Source organism: Camelus dromedarius, chromosome 9 (genome assembly GCF_036321535.1).
Source record: "Camelus dromedarius isolate mCamDro1 chromosome 9, mCamDro1.pat, whole genome shotgun sequence".
Lineage (NCBI taxonomy): Eukaryota > Metazoa > Chordata > Mammalia > Artiodactyla > Camelidae > Camelus > Camelus dromedarius.
Window position 1 is genome coordinate 75,765,737 of NC_087444.1, and position 26,439 is coordinate 75,792,175.

The following is a 26,439-nucleotide window of genomic DNA, read 5'->3' on the forward strand; positions in this document are numbered from 1 at the left end:
TGCGCACCCGCATAAAACGGCTGCTTGGCTTCCCGGTCGCCCGATGCTCAAAGATGGCGGCGCCCACTGGGCCACGCGAGAGGGCGCGGCCATGTTACCTTTGAAGACAAGCCGGAAACCCAGTGGTCTTTTCGCCGCAGAAACGGTTCGGACCCTCGTTGGCCACCGTAGGGCGGTGATGGGGGAAGCGGACCAAGTTCAGCGAAGTAAGTTCAGGCGCCGGCCGGTAGCGAAGGTCCCTGGAAGTAGTCAGGTCAGTAGTCAGGTCAGGACGTCTTCGTGGACAGTGGGGAGGGCCTGTCGGCGTCCGCGTTGGGTGATGCGTGTGGAATTCCAGCGGGAGAATCGCGCGGCTGGGCGTTCTTTTCCAGGGGAGCCCTGACGGGGGGATGGGGTGGGTAATAGGGAGTGTGCGTTTGGGGTGCCTGAGTCAGAACGTTCTCTTGTGGTTGGTGGTTAAAGATCCCTGGAGATCAACGACTTAGTCCCGAGGCACGTTTTGGGATCTTTATTGTTTACTCTCCGTTGGGATCAGTGTTTGTAAACTGGAGGGTGGTGTTTGTCAGTGAATGCTGTATGGGGCTCGGGGTTTGTTTGGGGCTCAGTGATGGAGGAACTGTTCGGGGTTAATGTACGGGGGTCTCTGGGATTAACCAGGTTGGTGGTAGTAACCGTCTGGGGTACAGATGTGTGTATGGGCGGGTACTTTGGAGGCCCGGGTACCTTGGCCGCTGCGTGTGTATTGAGCTCCATCTTCAGCTGCTGGAAACAGATGTGATGTGCGTTAAAGTTCCCCTTTTGCCTTTTGGGTGTGAGTCCCTTGTTCATCCCTAGTTTTAAAATCCTCTTTGACACCCAACGTCACCCCTTACTCTTAAGCTCTCAGAAATGAAAGTTTTTGGCGAGATAAATGATCCAGCGATCTATCAGATAAATATCTAATAGTAGTATGTTATATATTTAAGATCAGTTTTTATCTTTTGTCCTGCAAGACTCCTGCACATTCCTCTTGCATATTTCTTTCCAGATTCTGTCTAAAACAAGTAAAATAACATCTCTGTCACTATAAGTTCTGTTCCCAAAGAGTAAATCCTTGTCAAAATTTTAGAATATTTCAGTTTTAGCTTTTATATTTTGTGCTTAGTATTCATAATTCAGATAAATTGTGTAAAGTACTATGATTTTCTCTTTCACTTTTTTTCGTGTAATATAGATTTACAAATTATTTTAAATGTGTGAACTAGTGGTATTGTAAGTGGATTTATATTAAGTGTTTGCATACATTTATATAGAGGTGAAGTTTTGAAACTATTTAAGTGTCTTAGGATGTAGACCTTTTAGGGGCCATAAAAAATTTAAGTATCATTTCTGGTAACATTTTATGGTTATGCGTATTTACCCAGGGACTTGTTACCCTGCCTTTCATCTCCAGTGTAGTCTGTTTATTTTTATTGCAGTCGTAAATGTGTTATTATTTTCTGACTCTCTTTTCCTTATAATTTTCTACAACATAAAAGAGCAATTAATTTAAATAGTTATTTTTGGTCACCTTACTAAATTCTTAATATTACAGTATCTTTGTCTCCACTCGACATTTTGGTGTGCAAATTGTCAAACATACAGAATATTGAAAGAATTTGATAGTAACCACCTATATTCTGACCACCTGGATTTTACTACTAATATTACTAGGCTTAACTGTACCAGTTATCTGCCCCTCTATCCATCCTTCTGTTCATGATGTTGGTGCATTTCAGTGTAAGTTGCAGACCTCTGCCATCACTCTAAATACTTACGAAATCACATGGCTAATTACAGTTCTACCAATAGCCTTTTGTTTCCTTTGTTTGCCTAATGAACAGAGCTCTCATTTACAAAAAACCTTGGCCGGATGTGAAGTGGGTTGAAAATGCATTTCAGAATAAGATGAATCTGGTTTTTCAATTGAAATTCTGCCTCCTGGTCATTGTGCAGTTTGCGTGACCTGTGTCTGTTTCCTTCTTAGCAAAAAGAGCAGTGAAATCTCTCCCTCATATTTATTTGGAAGATTCAGTGAAGTAAAATACCTTAAGTAATGAACTGTGATGGCAGGAACATGACATAGTTGAGTAAAAAAAAGCTACTCATTTCCTCATATATGTGGATTTGTATTTTGTGAAATTTGTATTTATAACTCATTTTCTCTCTCCCTGCTTTCCTCCTTGTTCCCCCCTCTTTTTTTTAAGTAATGAAAACTTTGAAAGCCATGAACTTACATTAATAACCAAGCAACAGCAATTTTACTGAAAACGTAGAATGCTGACATTCCCCTGATTTAAAAACATCTGTGCTCTTATGAAAAATATAGTGAAGAAAGTATAGATGAGCAGTCAAATGTCACTTTTTTGCCAATGTTTCCCTTTCAGAAATTCTTAGGAATGGATTTTTAGGTTACCAGTGATAGTTTTATTGGCCTTTTTCAATTAAATGTTTAATTATTCCCATGAAATGTTCTGTTCTTTAACACTGACACGTGCCCTGTAAGTGCTTTAGAATTGTATAGCATTTTTCTATTTAAATTTTGTAACCAGCCACCATAGATAAAGAGATATACAGACATATGAGGCAAATACAGATAATTTGCCTCTTCTTACATGTAAAAGTCATCTTTGATTATATTTTCCAACTGTGTTGCCTTGGGTAATGTTTCCAAACCCAGATTTTCTCAACCCTGCTGTGGTCGGGTACAAACAGCCTAACTGAGCCAGTAGTCAGCAAATGGGTCTGGCTGTGTTCCCATAAAACTTTATTTATAAAAACAAGTGATCCAGGCCCTGGACACTCTGTTACTGATTTTTTTTTTAATTGATGTGTTGTTGATTGACAATGTTAGTTTCAGGTGTACAGCAAACCAATTCAGTGTATGTGTGTGTATATACACACACATTTCAGATCTCTTTCCATTATAGCTTATTAAAAGAAATTGAATATAGTTCCCTATGCTGTACAGTAGTAATGTTTCAGTCATATGTATGCATACATATATTCCTTTTCATATTCTTTTTCATTATAGGTCACTAGAAGATGTGGAATATAGTTTTCTGTGCTGTACAGTAGAAACCTGTCATTTATCCCACACATAATCGTTAGCATCTGCAGATCTCCAACTCCCCCATTTTGGAGGTCTCCCGGTTTGCAGCCATTTCCCAAAGTTGGAAGAAAATGATCCAAGCCCAGGTGACTCTTGATTTCTTTTTCTATTTACTTATGTATATATTTATTTATTTAACTGAAGTATAGTTGATTGACAGTGTTGTGTCTTGGTTTCTTTTATTCTTTTATTCTCCAATGGCTTTGCTTCTAAAAAATCCATGCAATTAAGTTGAAAAGTTTCAATTGATCCAAGCAGGATCTGGAGAAATCTGGGCAAAGTAGGATCAGGACTATATTATTCATGGGATTCATCCTACTCATGTGACTCATGTGTTGGGATATCATATGTGTGTGCAGGACCCTGTGGGTTACACTAGCTGTCAATTCACATCTGACATATGGTTGTGATAAGTTACAGGTAGGCATGACTGTGATCTGTGTCTACTCCCAGCACTTCTGACACCAGATGTGTGTGTCTTTCCACGCCGACAGCCAGTTCTTCACCTCTCTGGTGACCAGCTGAGTATCTGTAGTTTAATTCAGTTCTGACAGTAGCTACATGGAGTTGCCTCAGTCCCGCAGGACAGCCCTCTCTTTCGATGCCAAGGGTTGGGTGCCTAGGGTACCCGTACTTCTGACTTGGCTGCAGATCAAGGGTTGCCCAAATCTCTTCCTCGGGTTTGATACTTTACTGCCACAGCTCACATAACTCAGGAAAACACTTGGCTTACTATACGGGTTTATTATAAAGGATACAACTTGGGACCAGTCACATAGAAGCAAACGATACTTAGGGCAAGGCATGAGGGAAGGGACAAGGACCTTCCATGCTCTCCCCAGGAGGGTCACCCTCCCAGCACCTAGATGCGTTCACCAGCCTGGAAGCTCTCTGAGCCCTGTAGTTTAGGGTTTTCTATGGGGGATCCTGTTGGGTGTGTGTGGTTGATTAACTCAACGGCCATTGGTTGGTTTGGTCTCATCCCTTCTTGGAGTGCTGGGGAGGGGCTGAAAGTTCCAACCCTCTAATCACAAAGTGGGTTCCCCTGGCAACCAGCCCCCATCCTGAAGCTCTCTGGGGGCCCACCAAGACTCACCGTGCCAGCATAAACTCAGGTGTGGCTGAAATGGACTTGTTATGAGTAACACAGGACACCCCCTTAACTCTGTCACTTAGGAAATTCCAAAGGTTTTAGGAGCTCTTGTGTTAGAAGCTGGGGCTGAAGACTCAATATATGTTTCTTATCATGTCACATCTCATAGGCGTCAGCTAGGAGGGTAAGGCCGACCAGCTCCTCGTGGGATGTTAATGTTTCATTGCACCTGGGTCTGAAGTTCACAAAGGTCTTTGATGGTTCTCCGTAGAGGTGATGATGGTGGTGTCATTAACTGCAGTCCTTAACTGTCCTTCCTTCTCATAAATGTTTCCTGTTTCCTGTTTCCTACAGCTGCTTCTTCGTTTTATTTAATGTGGTGTTAATCCTGCCTAATGAGACACATAACGTACATACGCATTTGTCTGTGTCCATATACATGTTCGCTTTACAAGTTGGGTCATCTAATCATCTTCTGTGCTTTATGTATGTCCTGTACAGTTCCTCTTATTTCGTTTAGTCTGTATACCACTGAACTCAGTAGGTACTGTCTTGTGATTCTAGCATCTGGAGTCTCTTCCTTACCGGCTTTAGTGTTGGCTCAGCTGCTAACAGTGCGTTTAGGAATCTGTATTATTCCTCTACTTGTGAGTAGCATGTAGTTTGGCATTAGTGAATAGATGCTTGTGAGATAATGGAAAATATATATTAGCCTCTGCCCTCTGTTGCTGGCACAGAGCTCCTGAAATCCTTGTAATTTCCTGAGTGGTAGGAGCACCAGGAGCACCTCTTGTTCTAATGTTTATGTGGTCTTTCTCCTTCATCCTGACACAGAGCTCCTGAAACTCTTGGAATTTCCTGGGAACAGGAGTGTCTTTTGTTCCAATGAGGTGACTCAGTGGGCTCCTGGATGAGGACTGGCCCCCAGAAAGACCAAGCCGTGATGAGAAGCTTGGAATTTTTAGCCTCATCCCTTAGTCTCTTGAGAAGGGCTGAAAATAGAATTAACAATCAGTCATGCCTACGTGATGAAGCCTCCATAAAATCCCCAAAGTATAGGGTTCAGAGAACTTCCGGGTAGTGAACTTGTGGAGGTGCCCGGAGAGGGCGTGGAAGCTCCGCTCCCCTCCCCGCATACCTTGCCCGTCACGTCTCTCCCATCTGGATGTTCATCTGTATCCTTTATCATAGTCGTTAATAAGTTGGTAGGCGCAAGTGTTTCCCTGAGTTCTGTGGATGGAGTGGGGGTTGTTGAAACCTACGATCTGTAGCTGATTGCTCAGAACCACAGGTGACAACCTGGACTTGTGATTGGTGTCTGGAGTGGGGGCAGGACAGTCTTTAAATTTTTAAAAAGTTTTTTTGGGAAGGGAGGTAATCAGGTTTATTTATTTATTTATTTAAAAATATTTATTTATTTATTTGTATTGTCCTTTTTGGAGGGGGCAATTAGGTTTATTTTTATTTATTTATTTTTAATGGATGTACTGGGGATTGAACCCAGGACCTTGTGCACGCTAAGCATGCGCTCTACCGCTGAGCTGTACCCTCCTCTCCCGGGGGGTGGACAGTCTTATGGGACCGAGCCCTTAACCTGTGGGAATTCAGCTAAATTACAGGACACCCAGCTGGTGTGGCAGAGAACTGCTCATTGTGGGGAAAGAGCTCCATGCATTTGGTAACCAGAGTGTCAGAAGTGAAGTGTTCTGTGTGGGCAGTAAGGGAGACTCAACGGGGAGGAGGCACACAGTAGGGAAGAACTGCGTTTTTCACTACACGGGAAGGAGACTGAACACGGTTTTTCCTTTACAAGTCTCACATATAGAGAGATTGCAGGTGTTTGTTCTTATATTAGCTGGAGGATTTCACGGTACATTTCAGAAAGCCCTTAGAATTTTCATCCTTTTGTTGAGTGAGTAGAAGACCACCCCGTAACGTAATATTTTACCAGGGTTCCTATATGGCAAAAGTGAGCAGGATAATTTCCTTCACATTTTTTTCCATATCACCCAAGTTCCCTCACCATGACTGTGTTACGACAGGAATCCCTGACATATGACGATGTGGCTATGAAGTTCACATGGGAGGAGTGGCAGCTCCTGGCCCCAGATCAGAAGGCCCTGTACCGGGATGTGATGCTGGAGAACTACAGCCACCTGGTGTCCGTGGGTGAGGACCGCTCCCTGGGTCACTCGGAGGGTGCCCGTCAGTGGCCCTTCCATTCTCAGCTGCTTCACTTGAGACTAAACTGCATTACTCTAAAATGGTAGATTCTCAGATCCTTCTCTGGCCCCAGATAACGGTATAAATCCCCTCTCCTGAGAGGGGAGCCTTGATGGTACCGATGTGAAACCTGTTTCTTCCTTCCAACGTAAAACTCTCCCTTCCTGACACAGCCCAGCCCAGTTCGATGTGGCTTATGACTTCTGTCATTTTTCACAAACAGGGTATCAAGCCAGCAAACCAGACACGCTTTCCAGGTTGGAACGAGGGGAAGAATTGTGGACCATAGAAGCTGAAATCCACGGTCGAGTCCATGCAGGTAGGTGGGTGAGAAGTCATGCTCTGGTCAGCAGAGAAGGCGTCAGAGCCGTGACAGTCTCTGAGGAAACACGAAAAACCCCACCACGTACCTCTCTTCCCAGGTGAGAGCTCTTTGTAGAAATCTAGAGAACCATATATTCCTTGTTCTCTTCTGAGATCTGATCCTGTTTATTTTATTTTACTTATTTTGGTGGGGGAGGCAGGAGATAGTTAAGTTTATTCATATATTTTTTAATGGGGGTACAGGGGATTGAACTCAGGACCTTGTGCATGCAAAGCATGCGCTCTACCACTGAGCTATCCCCTCCCACTCTCATCCTGTTTATTTTATGTGCATCTTGTCTTTGCTCGTTTGTGTAGTTATGGTCTTCCCAGGATTTTCACATCTTCCTCGTCTTTGTCCACCGTCACAGGGTCTCTGCTTGTGTCCCCACCTCTCTTGCTATGAAATTCCCCTTTCCTGGCTTCTCTGGAAAGAGAGAACTTTGAGTTCATCACTCTTTTCTTACTGCTATACCTTCGCTCTGAACTGTTAGGAAGTAATGGATTTGTCCGTAACATCCAGCCCCACCGTGGATGCTGTGTGCCCGGATAACCTGGTTTTCGCTGTGCATTTATGTGGTTCTTTGGTCCCCACCCCCTTCCCAGGTTCTCCATGCCTTCATTCCCATTTTCTTCTCAGTTCTCGTAACTTAAGTTTCTTCCCTTCCCATGAATTAAGCTCTTTCTGTCCTCTGCAAGAGACTCCCCAGCTGACTTCTCCCTTGATATTGTCTAATGTACGATTTCTTTCTAAGTGTTTCACTCTTCTTCACAGCAGCTGGCCCGTGACTTCCCATTTTGTGTGTGAGAAAGGAATCTTCTTCCCTCCATCCTTTTTAAAATTTAGGTTCTCTTTCAGTACCACACGTTTCAAATTCTGTCTCCCTGCCGTTCCCTTGACTGTATCTTGCATGCCGAGCTCTCCTGTAAAACGTCTCTACGGTTGCATTTGATTAACTAGGACAATTAAAGCAGCTAATGGAATAGTGGGTGGTGGGGCTTGGAACTGCGCTTTTAGTAGCGGGAATGGCTCTCTGATAAGGTGCTTTTGAGCACATGATGAGGGATGTGAGTAAGCTTTTCTTGGCCAAGGAGTTGTTCAAATGTGAGACCGTGGGAAGCTGAAAGACCTGAATCCGGAATGTGTTTGAGGAGCTTCTGAGAAGCTTCTGTGGGTAGAAGGGAGTGAGCAAGAAGGAAGATGCCTGGAGTTAAGGGGAGCAGGGGAGGAGCTGGAGGTTTTGGTGTGTAGGTCACATACTGCCTGTCCAGGGCTTGCAAGGGCTTGAGTCTATTCCAATTAAGTTGAGAAGACAGGAGTTTTGAATAGAGGATGTGCATTAATTTTTAAAAATTAATTTTTAATTATTTAGTTTTAAAAATTGAAGTATAGTTCTTTTAGAATGTTGTGTGTGGCAAAGTGATTCAGTTATACATATACATATATATTCTTTTTCAGATTCTTTTCCATTATAGGTTATTACAAGATATTGAATATAGTTCTCTGTGCTGTACAGTAGGTCCTTGTTGTTTATCTATTTTATGTATAGTAGTGTGTATCTACAAATCCCCAGTTCCCGATTTATCCCTCCTCACCCCTTTTCTCCCTTTGTAACCATAAGTTTGTTTTCTTTGTCTGTGAGTCTGTTTCTGTTTTGTAAATAAGTTCATTTGTGTCCTTTTTTTAGATTCCACATATAAGTGACATCATATTGTATTCTTCTTTCTGTATTTAACTTACTTCACTTAATAGGATGATCTCCAGGTCCATCCATGTTGCTGCAAACGGCTTTATCTTATTCTTTCTTATGGCTGAGTAGTATTCCATTGTGTGTATATACCACAGCTTCTTTATCCAGGAGAAGACCTTTTTTTTTCTTTTTTTTTTTTTTTTTTTAAAGATTTATATATTAAACCAGTTTCTTCATGTTTGTACTCAGATATGTCATAATCATCTTAAACTTTGTTTCACGATGCACACTAGATTTTTCCTCTCACTCTGGACCTCAGTAATATTCCTCATTTATTCAGAGGCATTCCACCTACCCAGTGGCTGAAACCACATAATTCTTGGCGTAATCCTTGAGTCCTTTCATTAACCTCTTACCTGCTTCTCCCATTGAGCCCATCAGTGACCCTTGTCTTTTCTTTAACTGTATCCTGATTTCCTCCACCTCTTGCACATCCACTGCTCCTTTAACCACGATTCACACACTTCAGCTGCCTTCTTTTTCCATTGCTTCACTTGTCCCTGCCGAGAATTAAACCTGGTGTCCTATAGATTTAATGCATTTCTGACACTACCTGGAAATAGTGTCAGATCCTACAAGTTAATAAGAATTTAGTCCCACAAGATTATCCACAGGTCACATGTCAATTGCAAGTCCAGATTGTTATCTCTGCTTCTGACCAACTGGCTATCAATCAGTGGATCCCGTGACCCCCTTTTTGTTTTCAGTTAATTTGCGAGGATGGCTCACAGAACTTGGAGAAACATTTACTTATGTTTGCTAGTTTATTATAAAGGCTGTTATAAAAGATGCAGGTGAACAGCCAGATGAAGAGGTACACAGGGCAAGGTGTGAAGGATTCCTGAATGCAGGAGCTTCTGTCCCCATGGTCCTGGGGTGCACCACCCTCCTGGTACATGGATGTGTTCACCAATCTAAAAGTTGATCAGCATTGTTGCTTAAGAGTTTTTGTAGAGTTTTTGTTTAATTGAGGTATAATTAATTTATAATGTTGCGCTAGTTTCTGGTGTACAGCGTAGTGATTCAATCATAAATATGTATGTGTTCTTTTCATATTCTCTTTCATTATAGGTCATTACAAGGTATTGAATACAGTTCCCTGGGCTTCATCGGAGGGCCTTGTTGTATTATAGAGCTTGAATCTCTAGCTCCCTTTTCTCCCAGAGGTCAGTGGATGGGGCTGAGAATTCCAACCTTCTAATCACTGAGTCTCCCTGGTGACCAACCCCATCCTGAAGTTACGTAGGAATCCTGTGCTGAGTCACCCCATTAGCATAAGCTCAGGTGTGACTGAAAGGGCTTTTTGTGACTAACCAGATACTGCTCTCACTTAGGAAATTATAAGGGTTTTAGGGGCGCTGTGCCCAGAACCGTGGAGGAAGACCAAGTTTTCTTCTTACAGCACGCATAGGATTGTCACTAAATAGAACTTCACATGAAGGCATTTTTGGAAACAGTTTTTCTCCCCCCATACTGAGATTATGAGAGATCATGGAATGATTCATTGTTCTCTTCTTTCCCAGAAATCAGGAACATGGATGACTCTCCACAGCCTCACTTGCAAAATCAAAGCACTCAAAAGAGTGGGGAACTCGGCTGTGAACTTAAGACGCCTGCAGATGTTGTTGATCAGAGCAAAAGTCATTTACTGCTAAAGCAAAATCATGATGTGTTTGACCTAAGGGAAACACTTTTAAAATCAAATTCAAATTTTGAAAACCAGAACAGAAGCTGTCAATTAAAGAACTCTGCTGAGTTTAATAGAGACAGGAAATCCCTTCTCCATGCTAACCATGAACAGTCTTGTCCTGAAACTAAATTTTCCATAAGTGCCAAACCCACTGACAATACATCCCAGGCCACTAAGCAACAGAGAATTCACAACACAGAGAAGGCTCACATGTGCAGTGAATGTGGGCGGGCCTCACTCAAGACGTCTCAGCTCTTTGATCATCAGAGACTACATCCTGGAGAGAAACCTCACGGATGCAGCCTGTGTGGGATAGCCTTCTCCAGGGAGTCCAGGCTCCCTGAACAGCAGAGAACGCATGCAGGACCGAAGCATTATGAGTGCACTGAGTGTGAGAAGACCTTCTTCACGAAATCACAGTTCAGCGTACATCAGAAAACTCACGTGGGAGAGAAACCTTACACCTGTAGTGACTGTGGGAAAGCCTTCATCAAGAAGTGCCGGCTCATTTATCACCAGCGAACTCACACAGGAGAGAAGCCCCACGGGTGCAATCTGTGCGGGAAAGCCTTCTCCACAAAGTTCAGTCTCACCACACATCTGAAAACGCACACGGGAGAGAAGCCTTACATATGCAGCGAGTGTGGAAAGGGCTTCATTGAGAAGCGGCGTCTTACGGCACATCATCGAACGCACACAGGTGAGAAACCCTTTAAATGCAGTGAATGTGGGAAAAGTTTCACCTTGAAGAACAGTCTTCTCACCCATCAGCACACCCACAGAGAAGAGAAGCTGTATACGTGCAGTGAATGTGGGAAAGGCTTTTCCATGAAGCACTGTCTTGTCATCCATCAGCGAACTCACAGTGGAGAGAAACCCTATACATGCAGCGAGTGTGGAAAAGGCTTCCCCTTGAAGAGCCCTCTCATCAGGCACCAGCGGACCCACACAGGAGAGAAGCCATATGTGTGTAGTGAATGCGGAAAAGGCTTCACCATGAAGAGCGACCTCATCGTACATCAGCGGACGCACACGGCCGAGAAGCCCTACGCGTGCGGTGACTGTGGGAAAGGCTTCACCGTGAAGAGCCGCCTGATTGTGCACCAGCGAACCCACACGGGCGAGAAACCCTACGTGTGCAGCGAATGCGGAAAAGGCTTCCCGGCAAAGATCCGGCTGATCGGACACCAGCGAACTCACACAGGAGAGAAACCCTATATATGCAGTGAGTGTGGGAAAGGCTTCACGGAGAAGAGCCATCTCAACGTACATCGGCGCACTCACACTGGAGAGAGACCCTACGTGTGCAATGAATGTGGCAAAGGCTTAACTGGGAAAAGCATGCTGATTGCACATCTGCGAACTCATACAGGAGAGAAACCATATATATGTAACGAATGTGGGAAGGGCTTCACCATGAAGAGCACCCTAGGTATCCATCAGCAAACTCACACTGGAGAGGAGCCATACAAGTGCGACGCATGCGGTAAAGCCTTTAGGAAGAAGACATGCCTCATACAGCATCAGAGGTTCCACACGGGAAGGACTTCCTTCGCATGCACTGAATGTGGGAAATTCTCTTTGCGCAAAAATGACCTCATTACCCATCAGAGGATTCACACAGGAGAGAAGCCATATGAGTGCAGTGCGTGTGGGAAAGCCTTCACTACAAAGTCGGGGCTCAACGTTCATCATAGGAAACACACAGGAGAGAGGCCCTACGGATGCAGCGAATGTGGGAAAGCTTTTGCCCACCTGTCAGTCCTTGTTAAACATAAGAGGACTCACAGGTAGTCAGGAAGCCTGTGGCCAGCTGTAGACCCTCAAGATAATAGTATTCAGTGGAGAAGAGAAATGTGGTATTTATCTTTAGTGATCAGTTACCTCGTATTTTATGTTGATGAGAGAATTTACAATATGACTCAGATACAGTCGGCCTTGAAAGTATTTTTAGGACATTCTTATGTCTAAAAAGTGTATTCTAAGCTAAAGCCTGTGAATGTGAAAGACTTAGGAAAGCCTTCGGTGGGAATAGACCCTTTTGTACGTGATCATCATAGATCATGAATGAATGAGTATTTCTAATTGGCAGAAATATAATCGTGGGAATGCCTTTGCCCAGAAGTGAGACCTCAACAGGCGTCAGTTAACTGTAGCAAAATACCTTCCTCGGGTGATAACTCTGGCAGGGTTTGCAGTAACATATTTTGCCTCATTCGTTGCCAGGAAATCCAAACAAAAGTAACTTACAAACACATTCAATATGGTGGACTTTAACAAAATATCAGACAACTCAGTGAAGGAAAGAGGCCTTGGGGAAATGATGAATGAGAGCGTTCTGTCACAAATCTCAACTCGAGGTAATCCACCTCACAAGCAACTGGGGACAGGACCCCTTCCACCATATTTCTAGCTGCCTTGTCATTGATCTTACAAATTTTAAATACTGGCAGACATACTCCTCATGGATTAGATTTTAATATATACAACATAGGGGTGTTCAAAGCCTGTTGCATTATTTTATTAACTTTCGTAATTTTTTTGGTTTCAAGTTTATTTCAGAATATTTAAAGTACTTCAGAATGAAACAATATATTCATTTCGTGAGTATAACTCATCATATTTGGATGCATTTAACTAAATTTATAAGTCACATCAGGTGGTTTATAGAATTAATAGAAATGTGATGTGTTTATAACTTTTAATTTTGAAGTAAGTGTGGAATCACAAAAACTGAAATATTCCAGAGATTTCCTAAATGCCCTTCAGCCCACTACTCCCAAAGGTAAAACCTTGCACAACCACAGCTCATCAAATAGAGGAAAGTGAAATTGTTGCAGTGCTGTTAACCGGCACTTACGTGAGTTCCTGTAACCAACACGACAGTAAAAATTCGGGATACTCTGTCAACACAAACTCCCTCATGCTGCCCTTTCATGGTCACACCGTAACCTGACCCTAGCCATTGGCATCACAGAGCTCTTTGTGTGGACAATTTTGTCATTTATAGAATATTAGAAAAGTAGAATCGTTCGACATGTACCCTTTTGAGATTGACTATTTGACCTTGTGAAATAATAGAAAGTGTATATATTAGTCTGTGCTCCTGGTTCCTGGCACAGAGCTCCTGAAACTTGTAAATTCCTAAGTCATAAGAGCACTAGGAGCATCTCTTATTCTAGTGAGGGGACTCTGGGTGGGCTTCTGGATCGGGGCTGGTCACCTGAAAGACCAAGCCATGATTAGAAGGTTGGAATTTTCAGTCCCTCTCCCCATCCTCCATACAGGGACGAGGGGCTAGAAGTGGAGATACTAATTAATCATGCTTGTGTGAACGAGCAAGCATATCTAAAATCCCAGTCGAAGGGGCTTTGGAGCGCTTCCAGCTAGGTGAACACATTCAAGCGCGGGGAGAGCAATACGGGGACAGAAGCTCCTGGGCTGGGGACACTCCCACACCTCTAGGTGTCTCTGCACCTGACCGTTCATCTCTGTCCTTTGTCATATCCTTTAATAAACTGGTAAACACAAGTCAGTGTTTTCCTGCATTCTGTGAGCCCCTCTGGCAAATTAATTGAACCCAGTGAGGGGCTCATGGGAACCTCCAATTTGGAGCCAAGTCAGACAAACGGTAGGCAACTCTGGGACCTGCCATTTGTGATTGGAATCTGAAGTGGGGTGGGAGCAGTTTGTGGGACTAAACCCTTAAGCTGTGGGATATGACACTGTCTCCAGGTAGATTTTTTTAAAATATATTTTTGTTTTTATTTGGGTTTTTTGGGGGGCGGAGGAAAGGTAATTAGGTTTGTTTGTTTGTTTGTTTGTTTATTTATTTGATGGAGGGACTGGGGGCTGAACCCAGGACCTCGTGCATGCTAAGCATGTGCTCCATCAATGAGCTATACCTGCAGGCCCCTCACCGTCTCCCTGTAGATTTGAGTTAAATTGTAGGACCCAGCTGATACCATGAATTGTTTGATGTGGGAAAACCCACACATTTGGTGACCAGAAGCATCAAAAGGGTGTGTGTGGCAGTAGTGTGAAAGTCAAGGAGAGACACGGGAGCAAGACTGAACTGTAGATATTTTCCAATACAGACCTTGAGTAAATTCAACCCAAGATCCAGCCAGAAGCTCTCTGGGGGGTCCTCTCAGCCGCAAGAATATCAGACTGCATGCAAACTTGGCCATACCTGAGGTGTTCCGGCCTAATGGCCCAAGGGCACCATCAACGTGCCGGTTTTTCCCAAACTGATGACTAGAATGCGTCCCACACCACGTTGGCCCTGGATGGGTACCCGCCTCTGAGAAGAAGTTTGCTCTGTGCCTGTGACCATCTGCAAAGAGAGGAAGGTATTGGGGTGCCTGGAAGATATTTCCATTTCTTCCCATCGAGCAGAGTTGTAAGAGCCTGTTTGTCAGGGCCACTCCAATTGGAAAGGCCAGAACCTCTATGAGGTCACGGTGTCACGTGACCTCATGGAACCCTTAGGAGGCCAGAACGCAGACTTGGAAACTGACCCAGAGCCCTGGCCAGACGCCAAGGAGGTACTGCGGGGAGAGGGCGCTGGGGTCGGAAGTGGTTTCCGAAGGGGTTCAACGTTTGGCAGCTGCCAGAAGAGTCTTCAGAGGCTTAAGATCAGGTGAGCCTGATTCTGGGTGAGGATTTCCCAGTGAGGGGCCTGTGGGATCGGTGAAGTGGGAATGTGTGTGAATGTCCGTATTTGGGATTTTCTTTGGGTTCAGTCACTGGGGAATCTGGGCGTTAAGTGTGGAGCCTTTGGTTGAAGCTTGAGTGTGAAGAGATGAACAACTGAAGAAGGTTCGATGGTCAGAGCTTAGGATTTACGTGTTTGTGTGGTTCCTGTTTTTGTTTTGGGGGGAGGTAATTAGGTTTATATTTATTTTTATGGAGGTACTGGGGATTGAACCCAGGACCTTGCATGTGCTCTACCACTGAGCTATACCCTCCCCTCCAGGGTCTGTATGTTAACTGTGTAAGACTGGGTACTTAAAAACTGGACGGAAGAGGTGAAGCCAACCAGCACTGCTTCTCACCAAGATTAGTGACATTTATCAGGCTCATGACATGGAGAAGACTGGGACTGGGGGAGGAATTAGCAGTGGGCAAGAGCTTGTGTGGTAAATTTCAGGTTGAATGTGAGGTTAGTGTTGGCAGAGTGCAGGGTTTGTCTGTGTTTGAGAGCACAGGAGTCTGGAAGTTTTGAGACTCAGCCCCAGGCTAGTGGGTGTTTTGAGGGTCAACTTTGGATGCTGGAAACATTTCTATTAAGGCTTTCACATCTCAGTCCTTTCTCAAGTTTCTGATTAAAATTCTTTCTCCTACACTCACTCTTCTCGTGACCCTCACAAAAGGCAGAGTAACTCACTGTGGTGAAGTGGTGTGTATACAAATAAAGGTAGGATTTTTTGTTCATCTTAAACATCCGTGACGTTTATTCTTGGATATTTCCTTTCAGGTTTCTTTGACACAAGTGAAAACAACCATTTTCCTAAGTTCTGCTCCTCAGTGAGAACCATTTCATTAAAAACATTTTTCAGGCTACTTTTCTAAAAATTGGGATTATCTGTATAAACATATATTCAAGAATCTGCCTGTCTTCTAACATGGCTGGTTTGTTTGTTTGTTTGTTTTTGCATTGTCTCTGGCAAATAAAAGTTCCTGTTACTCCACTTTATCACCAGTTTCTCATATTTTCAGCTTTTTTTGGATTTCAGCAAGTCTAATAGATGGGTACTCGTATTACACCGCTGTTTTAATTTGCAGTTCTCTAATAAATGATGTAGACCATCTCTTCAAATGCTTGTTTGCCGTCTGTTATCTTTGATTTTGTCTGTTCAACGTCTTTACCAATTTTTAAAACGGGGTTTTCTTATTGTTGACTTTTAAGAATTCTTTCTGTGTTCTGGGTGAAAGGCCAGTCCTTTATCAGATATATGACTTATGAATGTGTTGAGATTCTTTTTTTTTTTTTTCTTAAAAAAATCCTTTTTTTTTTTTTTTTTGCCTCTGATCTCTTAAGTGTTCCAACATCATTTGCTGAAAAGTCTATCTTTCTCCAGTAACCTTTGTACCTCTGTTAAACAGTTGAGTATATTGATTTATGTGGGTCTTTTCTGGGATTTCTGTTCTGTTCCATTGATTTGTGTGTTTAGCCTTCCACCATTACTACTAAGCGTTTATAAGCCTTGAAATCTGTTGATGTGATGGTTCTTTCTCGTCAGAAACCATTTTGCTATTTTCAGTGGAGAAACCTAGCAAAAATTCCCTTTACCAGGAGATCAGCATTGTCATTTTCATATTCTGTACCCCTAGATATGATGTTATTAGAAAGGGACTTCAATTCTGAGGTGTCTTTTTCCAAAATGCATGACCTCTGTTTAATGAGGAAAACTTAGACCAACCTAAAAGATGGACAGTATACAAAATACCTGATGAGGACGCCTCCAAATAATTGAGTACATGAAAAAGAGAAGACTGAAGAATGGTCACGGAACAGAGAAATTCAAGGAAACATGATGTCTAAATGCAGTATTGTACCCTGGGTTGAATCCCGGGATAGAAAAGGACAGTAGTGGAAAAACCTGTGAAATTCAAATAGAATCTGTGATTTAGTTGAGTGTTACACCAATGTTGATTTCTCAGTTTGACAAATGTACCATAAAATATGCACATGAAAGCACGTTGAATGAAGGTATAAGTACACTCTCTGTAGTACCTTGTGACTTTTGTGTAAATCTAAAATTTCCCCCAAATAAAACGTTTATTTAAAATAGGTTTAATCTATGCCAAGTATATCTCAATAAAAGTGTAAAAAAAAAGTGTAATCTAATTTTATCACTAAATTTCTCATTATAAACATAGTTCCATATTATACAATGTTTTTGTATATCTATTATAATTAAAAATAAGTGGCTGTAATAATCTCATGGGTGAACTGGTCGGATGGTAACTTGAGTCACATAAATAGTATGCGTTAGAGTAGGTATACTCGAAAAACATAAAATAGTCAATTCTGTTCAGTTTATATTATGATGCTCTCATCCAAATTCTTACATTCTCACTCCAAGTTTGTTGTACCATTTTTCTTGTATGTCCTAGACATCTCCGTTTACTTTTAATCCTAGGTGGTTTGTAATTTTGCAATTATCCTTGATGTCTTCTAAAAATTCATACCCTATAAATTTTGTAGTACAGAAAAACAATTCATTTTAACAGCTTCATGGTTATAATTTACATGTAACATTTACCAGTTGTAAGTGTGCAACTCAATGACATTTAGCAAGTTTATAGAGTTGTGCCACCTTCACCACGGTCCAGTATTTAGAAATTTTCGTAACTCCCAAAAGTAACTGGATGGTTGTTTTGTTATTATTGAATTTTGAGAATTCTTTGTATGTTCTGAATCCCAAGTCCTTTATCAGATGTCAAATGCGTAAATATTTTCTCCCAGTCTCTGGTTCTACACATTACTTTCTTAAAGTTGTGCTTAGAACTACAAAAGTTTTTAATATTAATTAAGTCCAATGTATTATTTTTCCTTTTATGGCTCATCCTTTACTGTCTTATCTCAGAACTCTCTGGCTAACTTACATTCGTGGAGATTGCCTCCCGTTTGCTTCTCTAAGTTTGATACTTTTACCTCTTATGTTTAGGTCTGTGATGTATGTTGAGTTAATCTTTGTGCATGGTTAAAGGTCTCTATTTTCTGCAAATAGGTATACCGTTATCCCAGCATCGTTTGTTGAAAAAATTAACCCCATGGAATTTAAATATTTTTGGACTCAATCCTAGGTGTGCATTTCTCATTGGCTCCAGACCTTGACTGTCCTCATTTTTAGTGACCTTTTCCCGAGGCTCCAATCCGAATCAGAACTCGGCCTCCTCCCAGCCGCTCTTTTCCTCTTGAACGTGATGGTGGACGGTCGCCTCATAGGGTGCCAGTGTCTTGAAATCTTATTCTCTCTGTAAAAGCCTCTTCCTGCAAGAAAATTTCCTCCGAAGCTTTCTGGGATGTCCCTTTACCGGTTGTATTTATTGCCTTTTCTTTTCAGGAGTTCATTCTCTGCTGCTATACGGACACCTGGACTCCGTCGCTTTCCAAACCCGCCCCCTCCCACTCTTTTAAAAAAAATAGAGTAATATAAAGGCCGCGCAATATTACTTTTCTGCCCAGTCCGCAGAAAGCGGTTTAGGTAGCTCCATATTTGCCTCGCAAATCTCGAGTCTCTGAGAATCTGCTAGTTTTCTCAACAGTCGAAGTGCCAGGGAATGAGATAACTTCAGGGGCTTCTCACCTGCCCGGCCATCGCTGGCTCCCGGCGCCCAGACCGCCCTCTTTGCTTTCTGTACGTCAGGTGTTCCAACATGGCCGCCCCCAGGCCGCGGCGACCTGGGTGCGGACATATTGCCGCTCAAAGAAACGCCGGAAATGGGGTCTCCGCGTTTCTTCAAATGCTTCAGGCCCTCGTCGGCCGCCGTAGGTAGACGAAAAATCCAGGCGACGGGTCCAGAAGTAGAAACAGTTCGCGAAAGTGTTCTGTTTAGGCGCTGCTTACAGGCTGGAGAACGTCAGGTCAGTGTGTGCGTTTGTTCCTTGAAGTTTTGTGTGTTTTGTCCCCGGGGAGGTTTGTCTCACAGGGTGACGTGACGTCCACAAGGTGAAATTGGTGCCCTGTGGACCTGGGGAATTATCGGGGGTCTGGTGCCGGAGCGCCCAGGTGGAGGCTTTTGAAGGGAACCAGGGGAGAGTCTGTGACTCGTCTCTCTGTGGTTGGGGTACCTTGGAAGGGCGAGTCGTTAAAACGATTAAGAATTTGTAGAGATCATCGGGCGTGTCTCGACTGGCAGGGTCTTTGCGCATCACTTTGTAAAGCTTGTAGGTGGTATTTTCGGTCATCATAGGTTCAGGTTCAGGAATTAATATGGGGCTCAGTGATGTTAGGGATGGAATGGACAGTTACCATATGGGATGTCTGGTCCAGGCCTCTTTGGGTCAATAAGGAAGTGTTGTACTCAGCGTCTGTGGTACAGAAAGGCTTGTGAGGGCTGAAGCTTTGGACACCCAGGACCCCTGGCTGGTGGTTGGGTCCAGGTTCCAGCCTCGGCCGCTGGGAAGGAAGGCGTTACAGCCCAGGGGAGTAGTGTGACACCTCCTATTTTTTTAGCCTTTTATTCAGGAGTTGAGTAACTGCAGACCGAGGGACTACTCCAGCCATGCCCATCTGTTATACGTCGTCTATGGCTGCTTTCATCCTGCAAAGGCAGGATTGAGTCCTTGTGACACATCTTAACCCTCCAAGTAGGAATGTATAATATCTGTCGCTTTGCAGAAAACGTTTGCCAACGCTTGCCTTCACCACTTACTATATAGCAACGGACACTGTTGCTTGTTTGCCTGACGTGCATTCACACTTCTTTGCTAACAATCTCCATTTTGTTTAGTATCCATCCTTCTGGCAGGGCGACCCATATCCCAATATTGGTTGGTCTCAGTTAATCATGGCGGTTCCAGTTCCCATTGCTAGGGATCGCATTAGTATGAAATGAGCTTAGGTATATGGTTCTGGTCTAGCCAGCCATATATGTGAAATTTTGCTTGGGGGTTTTCTGGGGGAACATTTTGTTTTTTTAATAAGTAATTCCTTGAGTCTCTTTTTCCACGTCGATGATGATATTATCTGAGTATAACCTTTTCTGTTCAGTTTCTATTGTTTATAATTCATTCTTATTTCAATACATTGCTTCTACTCTTCAATACAAAGTAGGAAAGTAAGTAGGGTGGTAGTGGACATCTGGGTCCTGTTGTCTACTCGAAAATTAACCTGCTACATTTCCTTAAGTAAACATGTTTCCAGAAGGATAGGATCATAAAATTATGAGTTCATCCAGGATTTTAAATTTAATAACATAAAAATGTTCATAGTGCTCTTTCAAGACTAAAAAATTGTCTATTTTATCTAAGTTATGTCTCCCATTAATCCTTTACGTTCTTTATTGGCAGCAAGTCTCTGTCTCTTTCACTACAAATGTGTATGTCTTGTTAGTCTGTTTTAAAGAACAGGCTTTTGTATTGTTGAATTCTTCCATTTGTTTGTTAATTGAAAAGATCTATAAGTTAATCAGTATAAAATTAATTTATATATATAAAATGGTCATTACCCGGGTCGAGAAACAGAACCTTACTAGCCCCTCAGTGGTATTCTGTGAGCCTCTATCCGATTGTATTACCTCCTCGCACCCAAAGGTAAATACCAAGTTGTCAGAGGCTCTTCTTCATAGTTTTATTATATGAAAAAATTAATCTCTCCTAATCATATTTTATTTAGTTGTGCCTATTTTTAATTGTGTGTTAGTGTAATTATAATCTTTTTTTTAATGTCAGTCTTTTTTTGTTTTTAAATTATTTTTTGTTTTTTAATGGAGTTACTGGAGGTTGAACCCAGGACCCTCCTGCATGCTAAGCATGCCCTCAACCGCTGATCTATACCCTCTTCCCTGGATGAATTTCTTCTTGTTACGTTTCCGCTTTCCTTTAGGATGGAAATTATGTAAAGACAACTGTTAGTTTTCATCATGACTCTAGATGTTACTTACAGCATGGAACGTTTCTTGGCAAATGTTCACGTGAATTAGTACTTTTACATCCTTCTTTGAAAATACAGGGGTCTGAGAGCACCTCAGCTTCCTTTACCATTTTCCAATTTATTGTGTACAATATTGTGTACTTTTAAAGGATGTCTTTAAAACTCCCTAAGATATTATCATTATTGCTTAGAAGACAACGCCTCTGGTTTGCCCAGTACATTGGTTTTCAAACTGAAGTGTGTGTACCTGCAGGGCATACACAAACGTTTAAAGAGGTACCTGAGCGCATAGGGTTTAAAGGAAAACAGCGCCCAGCTCCCCTCCTTCCAGATGGTCCCTTTGTGTGACTGAGCTGCCTGAGGTTCTCCTACTCCCGAGGCTGCTGGGATGGGTCTCAGTTACCCCATGTCCTTTGACAGCCACCCCACTTCAGCTTCACGGAGTAAAGGAACACCCCCACCGCGGTCAGAGTCTTAGGCTTTTTGGCCGGAGGTATAAAATCTTCTGGGACACCAAGGTAAGGGACACTTAGTGATGCTGTGGGCATTGGGTTCAGGTGAGTTTCAGGAGCAGCGGTAGCATCTGGGCCCAGAGGAAATGTACCTGCAGCTTGAATTTTCTCCTCAACCCACAGGTCCTGCCTCCCCAGGAGCAAAAGCATCAGTTGAAGGAGGAAGTTACAGGATTTAGTATCAGCATTTCGGAGGACACGCTTGACTGAAGACGTTTCAAAACAGAAATTCAGAGCAGATCCAGAAGACACAAGGACAGAGCCTGCCCATTGCCAGGTATTTTCGGAGAACGGAAGAAAATGATCCAGGCCCAGGTGACTTGTGGTTTGTTTTCTTCTTCCCTTTGTTCCCTAGTGGATTTGTTAGTTGTCTGAGGCATTCTAGCTAATTATTGTGTCTGAGGGTGTTTGGGACCCTGGAGTTTGTAGCCTGCTCTTCTGAAGTGAGGGTGAGCCAAGGGACCCCTGAGCCTGCCGCTGGTGTCTGAAGTGAGAGCACTTCTGTGGGGACTGTTTTCTCGGGCTCTGCATTTTGACTCTCTCTTGGCTTCCATGTTCAAAGCCAAATTCTTAATCCACTTTTTCTTATGTTGCCTTTATTTTTGTTAATTACACAACTGACTTAAGGATATATTTGAAGACAGATCACAACAAAGTACACATACCAGAAAATAAGTTTCTTCATACACCTTAAACAGGCTTATTAAACATGTAGTTTCTTGTAATTCTGGCATCTTGAGTCTTTTCACAAAAGATTTTGATTGGTTGGCTATAAATGCTCAGTCATCCTGATGCCATCAGCATGTACGTCTGTCCTGTATACATGAGTGTAGTGTTTCTAGGTTAACAAGATTTAACTTCTACGCGTTATAGAAAGGTCTAACGGTAAATGGATGGTTGACTGAATACACAATTACAATTAGTTTGATCCTAATATTTTATTATGCTTTCTTCTTCCATTTGCATTAAAAATACAAGATAAACAACAGAGTCTTACTTATATTCAGCATCTTGTAATAACCTATAATGGAAAAGAATCTGAAAAAGAATATATATATTATGTATATATAAGAATCTGAAATAAATATATTATATATAAAACTGAATCACTATGCTGGCCACCTGAAATTAACACAATATTGTAAATCAGCTATACTTCAGTTAAAAAAAAGATTAAAAAAAACAAAGCAAGAAAACAAATAAACCCCTAGATATATAGATCCCACCTTTAAAGTAGAAATGAGAAGAAAAACTTGAACATTTCTTCCATCTCGTCAAAAGGACATCACTTCATTAAACACCACTGTTGTTGTAGGAATCCCTGACATTTGGTGATGTGGCCGTGGACTTCACGTGGGAGGAGTGGCAGCTCCTGGTTCCTGCCCAGAAGGCCCTGTACCGGGACGTGATGCTGGAGAACTACAGCCACCTGGTGTCCGTGGGTGAGGACGCTCCCTGGGTCACTCGGAGGGGCCCCAGTCAGTGGCCTTTCCTTTCTCAGCGTCTGAGAGCTCTGGAGTGTCTGACTTGGTAGATTTTCTCAGTCCCCTCGAGACTGAGAAAGTGGGCATAGTCTCCCTTCTCCTGAGAGAAAAGGCTTTACTTTGTAGCTATGTGCAATATTATGATTTATATCAAGAAATATGCTTATTTGGTCTTTACCCCCAATTCTGGCACAGAGCTCCTAAAATAAGTTATAAGAGGGTAAAGGAGAAGTGGGTGTCTTTTGTTACTCATAAAGCAAGATCCTTTGAACCAGATCTGAGTTTACATTATTGAGGTGATTTCTGGAAAGCCACCCCATAACCTGCATTTGGGGGCTGGTTGCCAGGGGAATCAACCACAATTAGAGGGTTGGATCTTTCGGTCCCATTCCCACTCACCTCTGGGGAGGGCAGGCGGGCTGGAGATTAAACCAATCACCAAAGGCTAATGATGTAATCAGTAGCACATGCTTCATTAGAAGGACCCCAGAAGGAGAGCTTTCGGGCTGATGGACACCTGGAGGTGCCCGGAGAAGGGTGCGCTCAGAAAGAGCACAGAGGTGGGGAGGGTACAGCTCAGTGGTAGAGCGCATGCTCAGCATGCATGAGGTCCTGGGTTCAATCCCCAGTACCTCCATTAAACAAATAAATAAACCTAATTACCCCATTCCTCACCCCACCAAAAAAGCCTAAAGAAAAAACAAAAAATTAAAAAGAAAGAGCACAGAAGCTCTGTCCCTTCCGACACACCTTGTACTGTGTATCTCCCACCTGGCTGTTCCTGAGTTGCATCCTTTTATAATACACCAGGGACCTAGTAAGGAAACTCTGTTTCTGAGTTCTGTCTGCCACTCTAGTGACCAAGAAGGGAGTCTTGGGAACCATTGATCTACTCACAGTCAATCAGAAACTCAGGAAGCAACCTGAATTTACAATGGGTGCCAGGAATGAAGGGGCAGAGGGGTGGTCTTGCGGGAGTGACCCCCTAACCTGTGTTATCTGACGCCATCACCAGGCAGATAGAGTCAGAGTTGAGTTAAATTGTAGGACACCCAGCCAGTGTCTCTTGGTGTCGAGGAATTTCTTGATGTGGTGAAAAGTGACATGTCTGGTGTGGGAAGTGAAGCAGCACTGACAGTGGAGGAGACACCTAGAGGGGTGTGTTTTCTTCTGTCACGTCCTCAAGTGTGACATTCTGTGCTCTTCACAGACCCCAGGCCCAGTTCAGTGGGTCTAAATCTTGTATCATTCTCCATGCACAGGTTATCAAGCCAGCGCCCCAGGTGTACTTTCCAAGTTGGACCAAGTACGACCATGGATGATGGAAGACGAAGTCCACTGCCGAGCCAGTTCAGGTGAGTGTGAGGCCAGCAGGGGGGCAGGCCGTGGAAATGACATTCCAGCTGGTCAGGGAGGAGTCGCCACTGTGACGGGGTTTGGGGCTCTCTCCGCCCCTCCTCCGTGCATCTCTCTGGATGTCACACCTCTTTTTCTTTGTCATTTAGAGAGAACTATGTCCCTTCTGAGAGACAACACTATCTCTTCTGGGATCTGTTTCTTCTTTATTTTACCCACCTCCTGATTTCTTGTTTGCACAGTTTTCTTTTCCCAGGGTCCTCAATCCCTCCCTTCTGTGTACTCTCCCCTCCCTTGCTATGAAATTGCACCTGCCGAGGCCTCTCTCCAAAGACAAAACTGAATTCCTCCCTGTCCTCTGATGCCTGTACCTTCCCCTCCAGTGGTAATGTTGCTTTCCCTCCTGACATCCACCCCCTCTTGGATGCTGTGCCCCAAAGACACTGGTCTTCACTGCGCCGTATCCCCACACTGAGATACCTTCTCCAAAGGTTTTCTTTTCTATTTTCTCAAATGACCTCCTAACCTTCAAGGTTTTCTTCATTCGAATAAGCTAATAAGCTCCTTCACTGGTTCACTGGAGAAGCCACCTGAACTGACATCTCCCCAGTGTGATCCCCCATAGGTGTGGCTTCTGCATAAGTGACTCATCTTGTGGCAGCTCTCCTGAGTTCCTGGTGACTGTCGGGGCCTCGGATCATCTTCCCTCCCGGGAAACCCATAATCATAACTTTTTCCTGCTTCAAATTAATTCCTTGGTGTATTTGCTGATTTTGAACTTTCTTCTCTTTTGTTGTAGACATTACCATTGTATTCACATCCTTAAAATTCTCATTTTTCTTCCTGTTGTATTCTGATGACATTTAGCCCCAGCTAACCATGTTACCTTTCAATTAAAGTTCTTGTTTCCATGACTTCTATGATGTGATATGGTCTTGCTCACCAAGATATGGATTTCCATTTTATTTCCTAAATTCTCCCCGCTGTGTTCCACACATGTAATTGTTTCTTTGATTCATTCCTTACATTGTTTGATAGCCTGGTATATGCCGGAGTAAGGACAGTCAAAAAAAAGCATACAGACTGATCATGAGCTTTCAGTCTAACAGAAGAGAGTCAAGAAATTAATCAACGGACTCACAGACATAGAAAACAAACTTACAGTAATTAATATGGAAAGGGAGGGGTGGGGAGGCATAAACTGGGAGTTTAGGATTAGCAGATACTGTTCTGTGTAAAATAGATAAACAACAAAGTCCTACTGTAAAGCACAGCGAACTATATTCAGTATCTTACAATAGCCTAGAATGAGAAAGAATATGAAAAGGAATATATATGTGTGTAACTGAATCACTGTGTTGTACACCAGAAACTAGCACAGCATTGTAAACCAGCTATACTTCAATTCAAAAGAGAGAAACAAATTTAAAAAAAAGAAATTAATCAACATAAAAATACATCACGGGGGTGAAAAGTGCTGTGATAAAAAAAAAATGTAGTCATGCTGGGGCTCCTCTTTTAGGACCCTCTTGGATGAGATGGCTTTGAACCAAAAAATGCAGGAAGTCAGGTGCTGCTGAGTTAGGAGTTCTCCGCATAGAGATGGCAAGTTTAAGAGCCCAAGCCAGGAATGTGTTTGAGAAACAGGAAGGAGCCCGTGGGGACGGAGCAGAGCGAGCTTCCAGAAACATGACGGGAAAAGGCCAAAGAGGCAGGAACAGCTGGGGGCGGGGAGAGTGAGGCTGGTCCTGTTCTCCATTCCAGGGAACTGCAGTTTTACTCCTCATGAGATGAAGCATGAGGAGTTCCAGAGTCCTGGGATGACGTGAAATGATTTACATTTGCAAATGACCCCTTTGGGCACTGTGTAGACGGTAGCGGGCGGGGGTGCAGGCAGGAGGGCCACGTGGGAGGCTGTTGCACAACACAGAGACAGGGAGAATGGCTGGGTGCGTCATGGGTGAAGGGTGAGTGCTGGTCAGATTCTGGATACGCTGCCTGTAGAAGGCAAAATGAGATTAAGAAAAAAATTATCATTTAATTTTTTTTTAACATACATACATACAATGATGTGTATCTTTTTTTAGGGGAAATAGGTGATTGGATTGAATGATTGATTGAAGGTGTTGGAGATAAAGCCCAGGACCTCGTGTATGCTAAGCAGGTGCTCTGCCACTGAGCTCCACCCTCCCACTGTGAGATTTTTTTTTTTAATTGAAGTATAATTGAT

General features: G+C 43.1%; 2 protein-coding genes across 2 annotated transcripts in view; both read left to right on the forward strand.

Moving 5' to 3' along the window:
• The first annotated feature begins 158 nt into the window (after window positions 1-158).
• The window catches only part of LOC105092010 (zinc finger protein 268), a 42,059-nt gene continuing 15,778 nt past the window's right edge, over window positions 159-26,439 (forward strand). Inside the window, exons 1-6 of the mRNA XM_064490023.1 lie at window positions 159-253; window positions 3,053-3,216; window positions 6,266-6,392; window positions 6,670-6,765; window positions 10,084-11,779; window positions 11,864-12,011. Coding sequence (XP_064346093.1) covers window positions 3,202-3,216; window positions 6,266-6,392; window positions 6,670-6,765; window positions 10,084-11,779; window positions 11,864-12,011 — 2,082 coding nt within the window. The 5' untranslated portion in view covers window positions 159-253; window positions 3,053-3,201. The remainder of the gene's footprint in view (window positions 254-3,052; window positions 3,217-6,265; window positions 6,393-6,669; window positions 6,766-10,083; window positions 11,780-11,863; window positions 12,012-26,439) is intronic.
• Window positions 18,756-25,365, forward strand: LOC105092008 (zinc finger protein 350). Its single transcript, XM_031457179.2, has 5 exons — window positions 18,756-18,846; window positions 21,493-21,684; window positions 22,685-22,811; window positions 24,116-24,208; window positions 24,835-25,365. The coding sequence occupies exons 2-5, from the start codon at window positions 21,670-21,672 to the stop codon at window positions 24,849-24,851; spliced, it is 252 nt and encodes an 83-aa protein (XP_031313039.1). The 5' UTR covers window positions 18,756-18,846; window positions 21,493-21,669; the 3' UTR covers window positions 24,852-25,365.

Coding starts and splice junctions, on each gene's coding strand:
- LOC105092008 (XM_031457179.2), top strand. Junction 22,812..24,115: donor CAGCCACCTGGTGTCCGTGG/GTGAGGACGCTC, acceptor CTCCATGCACAG/GTTATCAAGCCAGCGCCCCA.